Source organism: Poromitra crassiceps, assembly GCF_964638095.1.
Source record: "Poromitra crassiceps genome assembly, chromosome: 4".
In the NCBI taxonomy this organism is placed as follows: domain Eukaryota; kingdom Metazoa; phylum Chordata; class Actinopteri; order Beryciformes; family Melamphaidae; genus Poromitra; species Poromitra crassiceps.
Window position 1 is genome coordinate 19948943 of NC_139626.1, and position 17452 is coordinate 19966394.

The following is a 17452-nucleotide window of genomic DNA, read 5'->3' on the forward strand; positions in this document are numbered from 1 at the left end:
GCCTTTGTGAGTGGAATAGTGTCACAACCACTGTCCAAGATGCAATCACAAAACCTTACAGGTGTGTACTTCACATTCAAATGAAGGCCAATTTTGAAGATGGGCGTGGTCCAAGCAAGGGGGCCCGGAAGTAAGGCCCTGCAAACTTTACACCCCTGGCCCACATTTTGTCAACGTGATACCGTCACAACCGTGTAAGATGCAATCAGGAAACTGTACAGGTGTGTAGTTCACATCATAATGAAGGCCAGTTCAAAGATGGGTGTGGTCCGAGCGAGGGGGCCCCGCCACTCTATGCTCCTGGCCTACATTCGTTTTAAGTTACGGGCGTCCAAGATGATGGTCTCTAGTTCATTCTGATCATTTCTGATCAGCCAAATGCATAAAGGTTGACAGGACGAACATCATAGACCATACAGGTTAGGAAATGGATCATAACATACGTTCTTTCATTGGCAATCTAAAATTACTTGTGTGGTGGTGTTTTTATTTTTTCCCCTCACATCACACGTCATTGCTATTTGTATCTTCAGACAGCTATGTCAAAATATTGTAATACAAAACTCTACTAATCTGTCTACTAGTCTATACTAGTCTGTCTAATGTCAGTTCATTCTTTGTACCTTCAAATGGCTCAAAATAGAAGACAATATTAGAATTTTCCAACGCGCCTCTGCTCTGTGCCTTTGAGTAGCAGTTCGGTAATGCGCAAGAAAAAGTGAGACTTAAACTATAGTGATGGTGGACGTCTACATAGATCCTGCATGAAAGCCATGGTGATGACTTGTGACTGCCGCCAACAGTATGTGAGGATATTGTCTTGCAGGACTTTGATATGGAGATGTTCTAGCAGTGAGCAGCGGTAGAGGCACTGATGCCTTGTGTGGCTGTGTGTCTGTGAGGAGACTCTGGCTATGATGGTCGGCTGACAGCATTATTGCTTACAGAGCTGACTTGCCCTGCCCGCCTCCGGCTTTGAAGATGAGACCGCGCGTGTGTGTGCGCGCGCGCGTGTGCATGTCTTGTGTTTGTCTGATTGCCTCTTGTGTCTGTGGTACAATGCGTGTCATTGTGTTTGCATCTGTGTGCCTCTTGCACTAACAAACTCTTTTCGTCTGTCTCCACAGTACTTCGAGGTGCCCTTTGACTCCAACATGAACCGAACAAAGAACCGGCCGCTTGTCAGAGGACAGATCAGGTACAGTTTGCTGTCTTTCAGCTTGTTTGACATCTGCCCCCTTTTCTCTTGCTGCTGTTTTATGACAGAAGAGTTGGCAGTTGGCACCTTCAGCACTTGGTATTAGTTTATGGAGACAATGAAGAATGACAGGAGAGAGGTGCAACAGCACAACACAGCATGGGCTCTAGGCCTCTTGAGAATGGGAGCCCATGTCTCAATCAGATGACCTGTCTAAATAAAGGTTAAGTAAAAGACAAAATGAGTTGCGGTTCAACTCCATGTAGAAGCAGCAACATGATATTGCATGACAGAGCCACTCAGCTAGCTGCCTTTTTTATATTGCTGGGCGATTAACCGAAAATGTATCGAAAGCGACATTTAGAACCTCTAAACGACTTAATCTTGCTCATGTCAATTAATTTAATTAATTCATATTAATTTGGGTAATACTTTCCCCAACGCGTGCGTTCATGAACTGTCCCCTTACTATGTTGTGTTCAGTCACGTTCAGTTTTTTTCAGTCAAAATCTTTTTTTTTTTTCTTTTTTTTTTTTTTGCAGGCCATGCCAGGCCACCGGGCATCTGCATCTGGTGATTCCCACCCCTAATCGATAATGTATCGATATTTCCCATATCGATGTTTTTGCACGGCGGTGTGGTCAGTGACACAATAAGAATACTTTTTATGTCAGTGCGTTCAGTAACACACTCAACACTCAGTAGTTTTGACTAAATTTGTCCACTAAGTTATCAGTATAAAGTGATGTACATATTATTACACTACCTGGGTGGTACACAGTGTGTTGTATCTTTAGCTCTATTATTTATTTTTGAGTAAATTGTCTAGAGTATTGCAATATATCGCAATATGTATTGTATCGCAATGTATCGTGATACAATTGTATCGCGACCCATGTAACGTGATACGTATCGTATCGTGAGGTCCTTGCCAATACCCAGCCCTACTCCTAACGTTAGTCTGCGGTCAGGCGTTCACTAGGGCTTGCACGACTCCAGATTTTCTCGAGTCGACTTTTCTATCAATAAAGTCGAGTCAACATTGATGAGTCGTCACGTAGTGCAGTGTTGGCACATTAACGTTAGCCATGTGATGTAAACACAATCATTAATTTAATTGGGAAAACCCTCTTGAGTAAGTAATATGAACTTAACAGTTTGATGTCCAGGCTGCACACACGTTCTTTCACTGTGTCCAGGCCAGGTTGCACCTTCTCCATCTGTTGTTCATGTAAATAGTGACTCCCCCTCCCATTTCATTTCCTTTCATCATACCGCCGCTCTCGCTGCAACGCCTCTCGCACAAACATGCTGCTAAAGTCTGGATAGAAACCGTGTGTTTATATCCTCTTCCTTATCCATCGCATCCTCCCGCCTCTGCTGCAGCTCCTGTATTTCCTTTTGTGCTCCTTAGGCCTTTCAGGTCTCAGACCGCCGGTCATAACGCCCCCAGAGGCTCCTCAGCTCATCAGCTCATCTCTGTGGTAAACAATAGAGCTGCTCGCAAAAATAAAAGTATTATAAAAGTAAGTATAAGACAGCGTGAATAGCAAAAAAGAACGTGTGAATCCACATAGTTCTGGGCCAAATAATGTAGCTTAATACTTTGATTAACAATAAAACTACAAAAACGAAATCGATAGAAAAGAGTGAAAAGACAACAGATAAAGAAAAGGAGCTCTACAGGCTGCTCGCCTCAAACCATGTGACGACTCGACGCATTCCTGATAGGTGTCGGCGTGTGGTATTGACGTTGGTGACGTGCGTCGACGAGTCAGTGGAACCCCTAGTGTTCACTCAGAGTGAAGCTGTCTGTGTGGAGGATGACACGAGCAAAAACAGAGCCAACAAACGGTACAGAACAGATCTCATCAGAGAAGTATGAGGGCAGTGTTTGGGACGTCCCGGTGGCTCACCTGGTAGAGCGCGTACCACAAAGGCTTGGTGCTTCACACGGCCGACCCGGGTACGAGTCCGACCCGTGGTCCTTTGCCACAGGTCATCCGCTCTCTCTCTCCCCACCTTTCCTGTCTGCCTACTGTCCTATCAAATAAAGGCAAAATACTCCCAGAAAATAATCTAAAAACAATAAAATAATAAGCAATCATTCATTAATCATTATCAAGGGAAAGGTTTGAAGTAATGGTCATATTGATTTGAAATCGGATCGCCCAGCCCTGCTTTTGTATAATTCTTTAAAACTGGAAGTATACAGTAAGTGAGTAAGTTCTCTACTGTTGTCTTGCCTACTGTCCTTATCCTTATCTAGTCTTGCTGAGGGCCATTTTTCCAGTGGTGAAACATGAGCTAACCACTCTGTAATAACAGCCTATGTGTATTTGCAGGTGATATTATAATGAAGAGTACAGCGTAAATAAAACAGTAGTGCTGCTGAGCACACCCCCCAGATCAGTTGACACTCCACCATGAGTTATTATGGTCAACAGACCAATAGCTGTGTATTTAGAGTCGAGGCAGCGAGGGAAGTCACAGCTGCCAATAACAGAAATAGCATGCCAGCAGTGCTGATCCTCCCCTCCACACCTGTCAGGTGTAATGCGAGCTTGTTGCCAGGTTGGGAGGAAGGAGGACCAATGGGGGGTGGGGGGTGTGTGTTGTGTACCTGACCTCCTCTACTCTGCTAACAACACTGTTTAGATGACTGATAACCTCTCTATTGACGCTCAGTGAACTGCTAGCATCTCCACGCTCCTCTCAATCTGATTCACTAACTGCTTAGCAGCATCGCCACACTCCTCTCACTCTGACTCACTAACTGCTTAACAGCATCGCCACACTCCTCTCAATCTGACTCACTAACTGCTTAACAGCATCGCCACACTCCTCTCAATCTGACTCACTAACTGCTTAGCAGCATCGCCACACTCCTCTCAATCTGACTCACTAACTGCTAGCATCTCCACACTCCTCTCAATCTGACTCACTAACTGCTTAGCAGCATCGCCACACTCCTCTCAATCTGATTCACTAACTGCTTAGCAGCATCGCCACACTCCTCTCAATCTGACTCACTAACTGCTAGCATCGCCATGCTCCTCTCAATCTGACTCACTAACTGCTTAGCAGCATCGCCACACTCCTCTCAATCTGACTCACTAACTGCTAGCATCGCCATGCTCCTCTCAATCTGACTCACTAACTGCTAGCATCACCATGCTCCCTCTCAATCTGACTCAGTACCTGGATATGCTCCTTTCTACCTGCCTCTCTGGAAGACTGACACCCTTGAGCGCCAAGCAGACACAAATATTCATGCACACAACCACACATGCTCTCCACCTATTGTCAGTCCAACCACACATGCTCTCCACCTATTGATAGCCAAATTGAACGTCACTTCCTGCCTTTCTTCCTGTACCAGCATCTGGAAAAATATGAATGGTGGTGAACGGAGAGAATCGTTTATTTTTTAATCCCGTTTGAATTGTGCCACAGGGTGCAAAGGTAAATTTTGTCAATGTAAAAGAATAACTATGCATGTCAAGAAAGTCGCAGTTTGTTCTGAAACTGAAACGTAAAGTTTAGTTCTGTCAATTGACTACATCTCTCGTGTCGCACAATATGCGTCACACCATCAACAACATGGACTGGCGGGAGAGTCGTCACTTATGCGACTGGTTGTGTGTAGTCTTTCTGTTTTATAACTTATAGTGCCACTGTTTTACTACAAACTTCGACTTTCTTGACTTGCAACATTATCTTTTGGTACAGAAAGAAAGGCAGGAAGTGACGTTCGCTTTGGCTCTTTATTGTCAGTCCCAGGAAACCACCTACTTTGTTACCGGGAAAGGGGTCACCTAAGCTCCCTATCTCTCCTTTTGCTTTGATCTTGGATGAACAAAGGCAAATGATTGGCTGATAGAATGTGATGGAATGCCTTCCACTATCAATCCAATCCAAACAAGGTTCAACTCAGTTATGAGGAGCGTATTGCCTCTGTTGCTGTCCCAACATACGCTAGCAATGGAGGTCTCATCTCATGCCATAATGCTGAAGAGATGCTAGCTGCTTGACCTGCAGCTATCTCCGCCTAGCTTCATCTCATGCCATAATGCTGAAGAGATGCTAGCTGCTGGAACTTGACCTGCAGCTATCTCCACCTAGCTTCAGGAAGTCTCCATTGACATGCTGTTTAAAAGTTGGTGATCAAGGCGAGGGTGTTCTCTCATTGACTAAACAGCCTCTTTTCTCTGGTGTTCAACCTGTCCCTGGCTGTTGACATGACAGAATGAACTCTGTGTGTGTAAGTGACTGGATAGGACAAAGATACACTATCTCTCTCGCTCTTGGTCTCTCTCTCTTTCTCCCTCTCTCTCTCTCTATCTCTCTCTCTCCCTCTCTCTCTCACTCACACACACACTCACACACAACCTGTGTCGAGACAGAGAGCAGCTGGGAGGCTGGACTGGCCTGTCAAACAAGCCATCAGAAGCCCACATTCTACACATTCTCTATATCTTCTCCAGGATGAGTCTTTGTGTAGGCTAAATGATGTTCCTCAGCCACGTCTGTCCTTGCTGGGGGGGGGGGTTTATCTACCTTGTATGATGTCAGCATCAGAAAAGGATTATCATCAAGGCGTATCATCTCTTCCATCTTTACTGTCTTTTGATTAAGGCAATGCAAGTTTTGGTGAAATGTGGATGACAGGAATTCATTCTTTGTTGTGGTAGGATGAGGTCGCTCGCAGCATGTGATGATGCTGGATAGTTCTGAACTTGGTAGTAGAATAAGAGCGATTGATCATCGGTTTTATTCTCCCAACACCGACCAGCCCCTGAAACCAGTGTGTTTCAATCCATGTCGGCCATTCTTTGGCATTGATATATCTTGATGCACATAATTTGTAAAGTTGTTGTAGTTGTTTCCCACAGTTTCTTGTCACCTTGCACTTTGGTATTTAAGTTACTAAGTTTTCGTACTAGGTTAATTCTGTTTCTTTTAACATAATTGGTAAATCCCAAATGTTTTACATTTTAGAGTGATTGTGGCCTGATCACTAACCACATCTTGAGCTTTTTGTATTGACATTATTACCCACCGGACGTTATGACTGCGGCTGTGTCAAACTGTAAACCCACCTCAGGCCCCGCCCTGACCCCCCACTGAGACAGCCTGGTTCAGACTGTAGACGGCTCATAGCCAGCCTGCCCGGCCCCACCTCAGCCCACATGAAACAGACGTAACACCACTAATCAAATTAATGCATCAACCTCGCTGCCCGGCCACACCACCCAAATAAAAGCCCTGTTTGCTTTTTGAAGAAAAGGCCTGCGTTTGGTCAAGATTTTAATCTCCCCTCTCTTTAATTTATGGAGCATTTACTGGTGAATTTGAACCAGACCTCGCCATCACTGCTTTCAATAAAAGAAGAGGGGAGGAGGAGGAGGAGGAAGTCTTCATCCGGCTAAAAGCCTGGGCCGCTGTGGTTTTCCTGCGCTAGTTTTGATCTCCGTCGTGTGCACATGCTTTGTCTTGCAGCCGGGCTACTTTTATCCCTGACAAACTCTTATCAGATGAGCTTCCTCTAAGCCTCCTAACCGTTTGGAGACTCAGCCATGCTCTGCTGCTGACTTTGAGTGTGCGGCCCCCATGGGTCTGCATGTGTCTTCAGCATGTGGAGCTATCATCGTCTTATCTGTACTCACACACAAGCCCACATAAGTTTATCATACCATAATTCCCATGTTGCTGATGGATTGCCGATATACTTTTTTCTGTGCACGAATTTATGCGTTGTAACTTGTATATATTTTTTATATTTTTGTTTAAGTCTTATCTGTTCCTCCTCTTACGTGACCTGTCTTTGTCTTTCCCCCCTTTCTTTCCAAATATCCCTCTCTTTCTCCATCTGCCTCTTTTTTTTCCTTTTTTCTTTTTCTTCTTTCTTTTCTCTCTCTCTTCCCTTCAGTCCCCTCCATGCAGTGTCCTTTGCTGTGGCCTGTGGACTTCCTGGGGTCGCCCTGCTCACGCTGGTGGTCAACCCCCTGACGGGCTTCCTGGGCGCCCTCAACATCCTCCTCTACACCTGCTGCTACACGCCCCTCAAGAGGCTCAGCATCACCAACACCTGGGTGGGGGCGGTGGTGGGTGCCATACCCCCCGTCATGGGCTGGACGGCTGCCACAGGCGCGCTGGATCCAGGTACAACCCACCGCGCACACACACACACACACACACACACACACACACACACACACACACAGAGAGAGACACGTACCACATTCACAGATGCTCTGAGCACACGTACGGGTTGCATTAGGCTCTGCATGCACACACACACCCATGTTGAACACACACCATCATGATCAGGATTCACTCAGTCTCAGGGTTCATTGTTCTCACCATTCAAATGTGTATAATGTGATACAAATCCAGCATGTTCACGTGGAAATTCAGCAGAAAGAACTGATGTTTTCTATCCAGTCTCCAGACCATGTGTAGGTCAAAGTGCTGCCGTAATGTGTTAGAAGGTTCATGCATCCATATTTGGCTCCCTAGACTGCAGTGGTATTTGGGTTTGTGGTGAAGTCCCACTGATAAGCAACTCACGATATTCTAGCCAGCCACTGGGTATGGTAATCAAATCAAAAGCTGCATGGTCACTGCTCTGAAGTGCCGTTTGATACGACGAAGAACTCATATTCCTATTATCGCCATTACAATCCAGCAGTAGGCATAGATATATATTTTTGCATGTGAAATCCAGAGTTAACATGATTTATTTTCTTTGATGACCAGTTTTACAACTTCATGTCAATCAGGGTTCAGTATGCCTGCAATAGACTAGCCTGGGTGAAGCCAGCCTTCAACGTGACGTCACAGACTATGCCTGTAATGTGACTGATAGTACATAGAGGTCACGTGGAGGCTGGGTTCACCCAGGCTAGCAATCGACTGCTAGATCACCAGTCCAGTGTGAAGCTTAGGCCAAATCACATCGTTTTGTTTCCTTACTAACCTCTAGTTGACATTGTCATATGAGCCGTGTTGCATGTCACTAGGTTCCCCAGAACCCCTCTGAACACGCCTGACCCCCGCACTACATAAATATCAAGATTGACTTTTATTATTGAAAGTCGAAAATCGTTTATTTAATTATTATTTATATATTTTTTATTTTTTACAGTCTCTTTAAGAATGACGCGTTTGTCCATGTGAATTTCGACTAGTGTTGTTGCTAGAAATGTCCATCCCTAGTATTTACATATGGCCCAGTGTCCTGCTGTGCTGTTAGCCAGGAGACACAAGTGGAGAAAGAAGACTGAGGGGGGTCTCCAGCTTGTTTGGTTGACATGTTAGTGTTCTGTTATGGCAACTGTGAAATGTGTTTCAGCGTGTTACTGCATGTCTGAGAAATGCACACACGTTTATGTTTATGCTGCCAATATTTTGTGAGCTCTCAACAAAAAGTTAATCATGAATCTATGGGCTTTTCATGTGTGAAAGCAGTTCCATAGCCATTGAACTTGCACTTAATTTTAGAGGGCTGCTGAATCCATAGCAACTCAGGCTATTCAGAGCACTGTGTAAAAAATCTGGCCTATACTGTGCCTCTGTCTTGGGACAGAGGAGCATGCCCTCTGAATGAACTGGGGGTTATCAAAAGATTTAGCCCAGATGAATACAGTGAATGCATCCATACAAGCCCTCTTAAACCAGCCTACCCTCAGCAGACTGTCCTCTCCCAGGTCTTCTCAATAGCCTCTCAAAATGTCACTCCCCAAGCTCCTTGGAGCAGAGCGTTGCGGTTATGCTGAGGTTTCCCGTCGCAGCGTCCTGCCAAAGCCTTTTGCCACACGGCTGTTTTCCTCAGGGATTTGATGCACATGTTTACTAAATGCACGACAAGCACGGTGAGACAAGAGAGAACCTGTATGTGATGCTCTGCTGTTAACAGCTGGTGCTGGTTCACCCCCACAGACCTGTTTGTTGCACCCATACAGGATGTGAAACGCAGGCACACTGTCACTGCTTCCTGTCACTTGATATACTTGTTCCTTCTCTTGACTCCTCAGGACTATCAAATTAGGCCTTTTTACTGTTTTACCTAATGACATGATGCTTCTGTGAAATTGTAGATGGAGCGGAAATGTCTGAGATGTTCAGCGACTTGTTTGTCTTCTCCAAATCGTGAGCCCCCTCCATTCTTTTCTCTCTCCTCTCCCTCTAGGTGCTTTGTTGCTTGGGGCTTTCCTGTACAGTTGGCAGTTCCCCCACTTCAACGCCCTAAGCTGGAACCTGAGGGAGGACTATTCCCGGGGCGGCTACCGCATGATGTCCGTCACGCACCCCGGCATGTGCAAGAGGGTGGCTCTGCGCCACAGCGTGGGCCTGATCGGGCTGTCGGCCCTGGGGCCCGTGTTGGATGTCACCACCTGGACCTTCCCCGTGGTCTCCCTCCCCATCAACTTGTACATCAGCTACCTGGCCCTCCGCTTCTACCGCAAGGGAGACCGCAGCAGCGCCCGCAAGCTCTTCTTCTGCAGCCTCTGGCACCTGCCCATGCTGCTGCTCCTCATGCTCACCTGCAAGAAGAGCCGCAAGGACCAGGAGGCCCCGCCTCTGCCTGTTGCCTCCCCGCCCCTCACTCTGCACAGCTAACTGCTTTCAGAAGATGCCTCCAACACCTATGAGATCTCCAGACACACCCACCCTCATGTCGATGGAGATATTCCTTCAGTGTCTCCCCCGACCACTGTTATGGTGGTTGCAGGGTGGGAGATGGACACGTTCTTTGACCTGTGTACGAGTGTGTTTTAGTTGAACTTATGGTGCTCACTGCAGATCACAGTTGGAAAGAGCTTTGCTGAAAATAGTTCATTAGTGAAAAACACACTGAATTATTAAATCCCTGAGTTACATCAGGTTGCAATTTCAGTGTGTGTACATTATTCTATATTTATTTATATAGGTGCCCACTAGTCCCTGTCCATGTTGTACATGACCGATAAATAATGTTGTACAGTGTAAATTGCTGCTATATGAATCTGCACAGGCGCCACAATCTACAAGCAAACCTGATGCATTGTGTAAATGCAGAATGATCTGAAGAACAGGACATCCAATGGACCTTAAGATGTTATGTAATGGAAAGATAGTTATGTTGATTCAGAGTTTATCAGTCGGTTTATGAAAATAAAACAAATATTAACTAATTCAAAGGCAGATCAGGCACTCCACACTGAATATCTGTAAGGATTGTATAACATTGCTTGACTTTCCCGTGATCCACGTTACTTGACTGTATCTGTCGCTAACAGGCCTCATTGTATTTTGCTACTCTGCAAACACTGATGCATTTCATTCATTTGTTTAATGCTTTAATTCAACACGGTTCATCTGCACCAAAACAAGACAATATTAACCCCTGTAAGAAACACAAGGGCAAATGTTCTCTGGCAATAAACGTCTGGTGATTACACTGTTGTCTTTATTGTCATTTAATTGATTGTTTAGACTGTTTCCATTGCTCGTTTGTCTTTTCCATACTCCTTTAAAACCCCATTTAAAAGCGTTCTAAATTATGCATGGATGGCTGTGTACTTGATGTAAAGGCCTCACTCCAATTATGCTCCAGTTTTCAGTCACTTGCGCACACACTGCCCACTATCGCACCTCATTAGATGTAGGTGCTGACTCGGCATACTTTTAATGTATGGATTTAAGTTGCAATTATAGCCTTAGTGGACACGCTTGTGTTAAACACAGATGACCATCAGTCCAATAAGCTCTATTTAGCAAAGCACCTCTGCACCTGTCAGTCAACATATGCTCCCCTTCCGCTCCTTGCCCCTAGTTTTGGTATTTGGTTACGTTTCCATCACCGTGTTCATAGAAACAAGCCCGCTTTCCCCCACACTACCATCCTCCATAAAAGGGGCTATGGGATTTAGCCAAGGCTGGGAGACCTGAAACGGCTAACATCCTCGTAAAGAGTCCGGCCGGATACAGTGTTTCATATCAGAGGGTGGAAGGGGAGGGATTGAGCCAGCTGCTACAGTTTGGAGAATGGGAGGGGGTGAGCACACACTCAACCTGTGTGGAGATTGAATGTCAATGCCAACCTCCAGGGTTCAGCATGATGGCCTGTCATGGTTTACGACATCCGCTCCTATAGGGGCGCAATGGTGGCGGTGGCGGTGCTGTCTTGGTATTGGCTCCGCTCTCTTTTCAACTCGCTGAAGCTCTTCCTTTTGCGCATATTTCCAGTTCTCATGCTGAAGACTGAGCATATGAATACTATTAGTGTATTTGTTATATTAGATGCATCATTATCTGGCCTAGGTCAGCATTAACCTGTTGCTTGTATAATTTGGTCTTGACCTAGAGAGACTGAAGGTCTCCTCGCCTGCTGTCCTGCTGAAAGGTAAAGTCCTGCTTTGAAAATTATTTGTATATTTGCCATGAAATTCCCTGTGTGAGGATGTTACTGACAGGCTATTCTCAGATTAGGATATGTCCAGAAAATCACACAACTATCACTTTAAAAGATGTTTTCCTCCAGACATTTTAAAAGTAAATGTGATGCAATAATTCCATCCAGGGAGACGTCAGGATCCTGTGATAGATAGCATTGAACACCAAAGGTGATTTAAAGAGCTGCTGACAATTAAATCATTAGACCTTTTATACTAAAGATGGATCACTTTTACCCTTAGGGTGAGGGAAAGCTTCAAAAAGTCGTAGTATTATGTCATACTATTTCATGAGTGAGTGGTCCCTTATTTAATTACTTTGCATGCATAAAAAATATGAGGGCCTTCTTTCTTTCCCATTGCATGCAATGACATCAGTCATTAAATCATTCACTTTATTTGTCTGTTTTATATGTGAGAATGAGCTTTCAGCCAGAGTCAACAACTGAGGAGCTAAATATGCATCTGTAAACACAAGGAAGTCCCCAAACAGCAATCTGTACTGAACTCCAATGCTTTTTCTTTTTTTTATGTCCAGAGTGACCCCAACATCTGGGGTCTCACATCTGAGGGAAGAAATAAAAGCTCAGATTCCACCACTACAAACCAAGTTGGACATAAACTCCATGTGAAATCTAATGACAACCTTTTGGTCTCCCTTATAAGTCAAGTTGTTACAAAATCACTCATTTTCAACCTGGGGGGGGGGGGGCGGTGGAGATCCTGAAATAAGTTTTAGAATATCCAATTATCACAATACAAGTTCCTATTAGAGTATGCTAGCTATACCACAGTGATAAAGTGCGATAAGGTCACTGACTCACATATTAAGCAACACAGACATAGACACGAGAGATTCGATGAACATGTGTGATTTACATTATACAGTAAGTGGGTCTGTTTTTAAAATGAGAAAGTTTGTGCATGAGAGTTTGGAAATGGGTTTTGAAATATAGGCTACTTTATTTAAAGTTTGTGCAAGAGACTTTGGAAGATTTGCAGTGATTATCTGTCAATTTGACAAGTCAGTTTACACTACAATAACAAACAAGGACATTTAAAAATATATAGCCTAATGGCCTCAAACACAAGACAGTCCTGTTATAGCTCTCACAATCCTGCGTATTTTACTCTATCTGTGCGCTATTGGACTGTCTTCCTCTTAGTTTAGCATAAAAAACGGCCTGTCTGTCATGTAGGCCTATACGCGGCTTAGGTTCCGAGGTTAAAGTTACATAATCTGTTTTGAGTCATTTCTCCCATCTAAAGTTTTCGCAGAGCAGCGTCTCTTACTTTGCTGCGACTTGTTTTTATTTAGAAACTACATATTCTCGAGGATAATCTTTTAATCTGATGTTTTTTCTTAAGATGTTCATGTGCTCTCCCATAACCTAAGTGCTCTTCTCTTCTAATAATTAAGCTAATATTTTAACGTTAATATCCTTAACACAATATATTTCATTTGTTAATAAATATGCTACATGTATAGGCTATTGGCTTTTTGTGTAGCCTAATTGGCCGCCTAATTGATTGATTAGTGTTCAGCTCATTTTTTATTAAGAATAGTAGGCAAAATTTTCTCTCAGACTGCCTGATACACAACGGGCTAGGGCGGGCATCATACAGCCTATATTTTCCATTCTAAAACTCGATTTATCTCTAAAGAAATAGGGAATGCCTTTCTGCAGGAGCACAGAAATGAGTTCAACCTGTTGAATGGAATATTTCAACATTTGTGTTATTGCTTCTGTTAGGCCTACTTTATTTTATGAAGCTTTAATTAGTAGGCTAGCACCAGTGTCAAACGGCTTGTGCTATGCTATAACGGACTTATACTTCGTCTTATTCAAGGGAGGACACAGCCGATAACACCATAAAGGCATGAGCCTGGAGAAAAATAGTGGCGAAAAATAGTGGACGAATATTTGTCATAGGCTACATTATTATTATTATTATTATTATTATTATTATTATTATTATTATTATTATTATTAATAATAATAATAATAATAATAATAATAATAATACTTAATTGCGTTATTATTATTATTATTATTAGTGGTGGTGGTGGTAGTAGTATTATTGTTGTTGTTGTTGTTGTTATTATTATTATTACTATTATTATTATTATTATTATTATTAGCCTAATATTTCATTTAAATTTTCAGATTAACAATTACACCCTCATTACAGCTAATCAGAAAATGAATTATTATTTATTTAGATCCTTAGATCATTGTAATTCCAGTCATTATTTAGTTATTAAGTTATTTAGTTTTAGGTTTTTCCCGTTTAAGTCGTTTATTAATATCGTGGGCTGACGTGACCTTTGATTTTCTCCACATTCAAAGTCGGCATTAAGGTCAAATAGTTAGACTATAATCAAACTAAAGTTTAGTGGTTATTTAACTTACATTGATGTGATGTAGTCTACGGTAGTTTATTTATTTAATTTTATGTTGTGTTTTTTGTCCTTTTTTTCTTCTTCTTTAGAGGTCCTGACGACTGAGACAAACTTTGTTGATTGGTGAAAATGGAACTCAGGAGGTAAACTTTGTCACAAACAGACTTGGCAGAATAAGCCTGCAGGAAACATCAAGTGTCTCAAACTCATATGGACAATATGTCTGCACCTCATGAAAAACAACAGTTAATTGGCCTCTATGCCCAAATAAAAGTTTTCCAAACTCTCAGTAGAGTCCTACACGCAGGTTCATCTCCATACTGAGGATCCCACGCTTGGCACCTCCCACACTCTCCTCTGATTGGTCCGTTTCTATCAACAAACTACTACTCATTTATCTTCCGCACAACTATTGGCTACTGCGGCCGTCGATCTCGCGCTTGTGCCCGCCCCTCTCTCTCTCTATAAGGTCTGGCGCTCGGTAGGCAGCTTCAATAAGCTTGAGATGTGCTTGGAGCAGCGCGGCGGTGCGTCTGTCGCAGCCCAGCAATTTCCCAAGTCTCAGCTACAATTATGGTTAAGAATTCCTCAATGACTTCTCATTGCTGGATATATCATCCGCGCAGATTACATTAGTTTTTTTCTTTTGCGCTTTTATTTATTTCAGTTTTTAGTATGTGCGTAATTTTGCGAGGATTGCCGAGGTGCCACCGGGAGTGAGTGCGTGCGTTTTGGCAATATGCGCCGCTGGGATATGGTTTGCAATCGCAAGGCTTATGGAATATAGCCTGGTTTGTCACAGTCTGCATGCCTTCTGGTCTAGCCCCGTGAAGAAGAAACTAATATTGCTCAGCATCATGTTTCTAGTCTGGGTATACATGCTGTACTCGTGCGTGGGCTACTGCTCCACCGTGCCAAGTTTGGTGGTGGATAGTTACCGGGGCAAGGAGACAGGGTCCGCGGTGGGCAAAAGGACAGAGAGTGGCAGGGCGGACCTGATGTCCAGACTGCTGGCCAAACCGCAGGCATGGGTGGATATAGAGGCCGACTATGACGAGCCGTCCATCAGGACCGCTGCTTCCAGAGACCTGCTCGATAACGAGGCGGAGACGGACTGGGACGAGCTGAGAGGCGAGCAGCAGCGAGCGGAGCCCAGTGCCATGTCCAGCTTCTCCAACGGCTCGGGGAGCAAGAAACTGCCGCAGGCGATCATCATCGGGGTGAAGAAAGGAGGGACCCGGGCTCTGCTGGAGTTTCTCCGGGTTCATCCCGACATCAGAGCCGTGGGAGCAGAGCCGCACTTCTTCGACCGCAACTATGAGAATGGACTGGAGTGGTACAGGTAAAAACACTTGATTTGGCTCTTTCAGTTTATAGCCTGCATTTTTGAAGATGATTGGTTTTGATTAGAAAACATCATTATGCATATGTCTAGTTTATAGGGACGTCACGTTGGACTATATTTGAGTCCATATTTAGGCTACTATCTATGATTATGTATAGACCACCTATCCAGAGGCTTGTGCAGCTCATAATGGGCTATATCATGATTATACGCGAATTGACGATGCAGTGCTGCAAAACAGCCATGATCAGTGGGCCTGTAGCTCATGGGTGAAGATTTGTATTTGAGATTTTCATTTATGAATTGGCTTTGTTAGATAATTTTGTAGGCCTATCCCCACTTTTTATTTTAGTTATTTGTTTGTTTGTTTGTTTGTTTATTTATTTATTTATTTATTTATTTATTTATTTATTTATTTATTTAGTTAGTTATTTAGTTATTTATTTATCACCAGACTAACAAATTAACTTTTCAACCTTCACCTACTTTTTACCAGAAGACTAATTTGCATGTCATTAAAAGTAAACCTAGGCTAATTAACTTTTTTTTTTTTAGATGTAGGCCTATTCATAAAAAAAACAACCAAATGAACGTAGGCTAAATCCAAATAAACATTTAGCCATTGACAACACTTCGGTTTTGACCCTGTTTCATTAGCTATTGTGCATGCGCATTTGATTACGCATGCATGTCATGCGCTTTGTAACTGAGTTCGTTATTTTAGAAGACTGTTAACGAAATAGTTATTTTAATGTAGATCCATTTTGTTATTATCATTTGTTTGTGTCATAATTTGCGTTAGTGTTCGAGGAGAATGCAGCCAGGCTGCCTGTTTCTGCGATGTGCAGTGATCTCTATTGGACACAGCGCAGCACTGCAAGCTGATGCTGCCTTCACTTCAGATTAGGCTATTTGACTTAAATTTAGTTGGATTATAAACTACGTTATTTTGATTTGGTCCAACTTTATATAGACTTACAACACATCATTAATTAAATAAGTTTCATAGGCTATTATTACGGATGTGAGTCAGCCAAAAGTGTTTGATAGGTGCAAACCTGTTTAATAGTGTATTAAATTGTTTTATGAGGCCTGTAGCTATGGCACTCATTTGAAACACCATGATTGGCTTCCAAGACCTAAATTAAACAAATACCCAACACTTTTTCATTTACAATTGAACAATAAAGCATTAGCCAAAACGCTGTAAACCTGCTGCTTGTGTGTTTAATGGTGTTTATCTTAGAAAATGACGAGTTGTAAGAAGTTGTGACTGTGGTCTCCAGGCCTAGGAGGCTATCTGCAAGACAAAAAGTGAATCCTCTCAGAACTAAACCACTTAATATCCTCAAGAGGCTGTCTAAATAACATTATCCTTTCATTTACATCATGAAGAATATGGTAATGTGATGAGTTGAAAGACTGTGTCCTAAATGACCCTCAATTTAGCCTACAGACTGCTGTTAAAAAGCCAAAGAAAATAGCAACTTCATAACCCAGGAGTTAAAAAAAAATCTAAATGATATATCAAAGCTGGCAGATACTTAACCCATTCATTCATTCATTCATTTACTAATTAATTTATTCATTTATTTCACCACAAACTAACAGTAAAGATAACAATGAGTCTTTGGTCACTGCAATCATCGATGATCTTATATCACTTAAAACTCAAAGGAATGGATCATGATCAGGATTATTTTCAATAATAACAATTGGACTACGCACCTGTCTGAGCGCAGTGGTTACCTTTTCTACTTTCATTTGCTCATTTCTACCACTTGCTTTTCATTTATTTGTGACATTTCTATATTGGACTACGCACCTGTCTGAGCGCAGTGGTTACCTTTTCTACTTTCAGGATTATTTTCAGCCATTTTCAGACTTTCAAATCGGATATAGCCCTATATAGGTTCTAAAATGTTGCTTCTGCTGAGAATCACACCGAGGTTTCACAAGGTTTGATCTCTCATGAGCTAAAAGAGCAGAGCTAAAAGCTGGTCTGACAAGTTGATTTTAAAAAAGCGCTTCTGTGTTGCAGGGCCGTCTGAATAAACGGATTTGGT

At 43.0% G+C, this 17452-nt stretch overlaps 2 protein-coding genes across 2 annotated transcripts in view; both read left to right on the plus strand.

Moving 5' to 3' along the window:
• Window positions 1-258: 258 nt before the first annotated feature.
• On the plus strand, window positions 259-10584 carry cox10 (cytochrome c oxidase assembly factor heme A:farnesyltransferase COX10; the record flags this gene model as incomplete). The annotated part of the gene is made up of 4 exons (XM_083635811.1): window positions 259-342; window positions 1128-1198; window positions 7131-7363; window positions 9393-10584. 4 exons carry the CDS (start codon window positions 259-261, stop codon window positions 9821-9823), a joined length of 819 nt encoding a protein of 272 aa, XP_083491937.1. The 3' UTR covers window positions 9824-10584.
• Window positions 10585-14817: 4233 nt separating this feature from the next.
• Window positions 14818-17452, plus strand: part of hs3st3b1b (heparan sulfate (glucosamine) 3-O-sulfotransferase 3B1b) — a gene marked incomplete at both ends in the record, with an annotated part of 21137 nt that continues 18502 nt past the window's right edge. Inside the window, one exon of the mRNA XM_083636207.1 lies at window positions 14818-15383. Within this exon, the coding sequence (XP_083492333.1) occupies window positions 14818-15383 (566 nt within the window). The remainder of the gene's footprint in view (window positions 15384-17452) is intronic.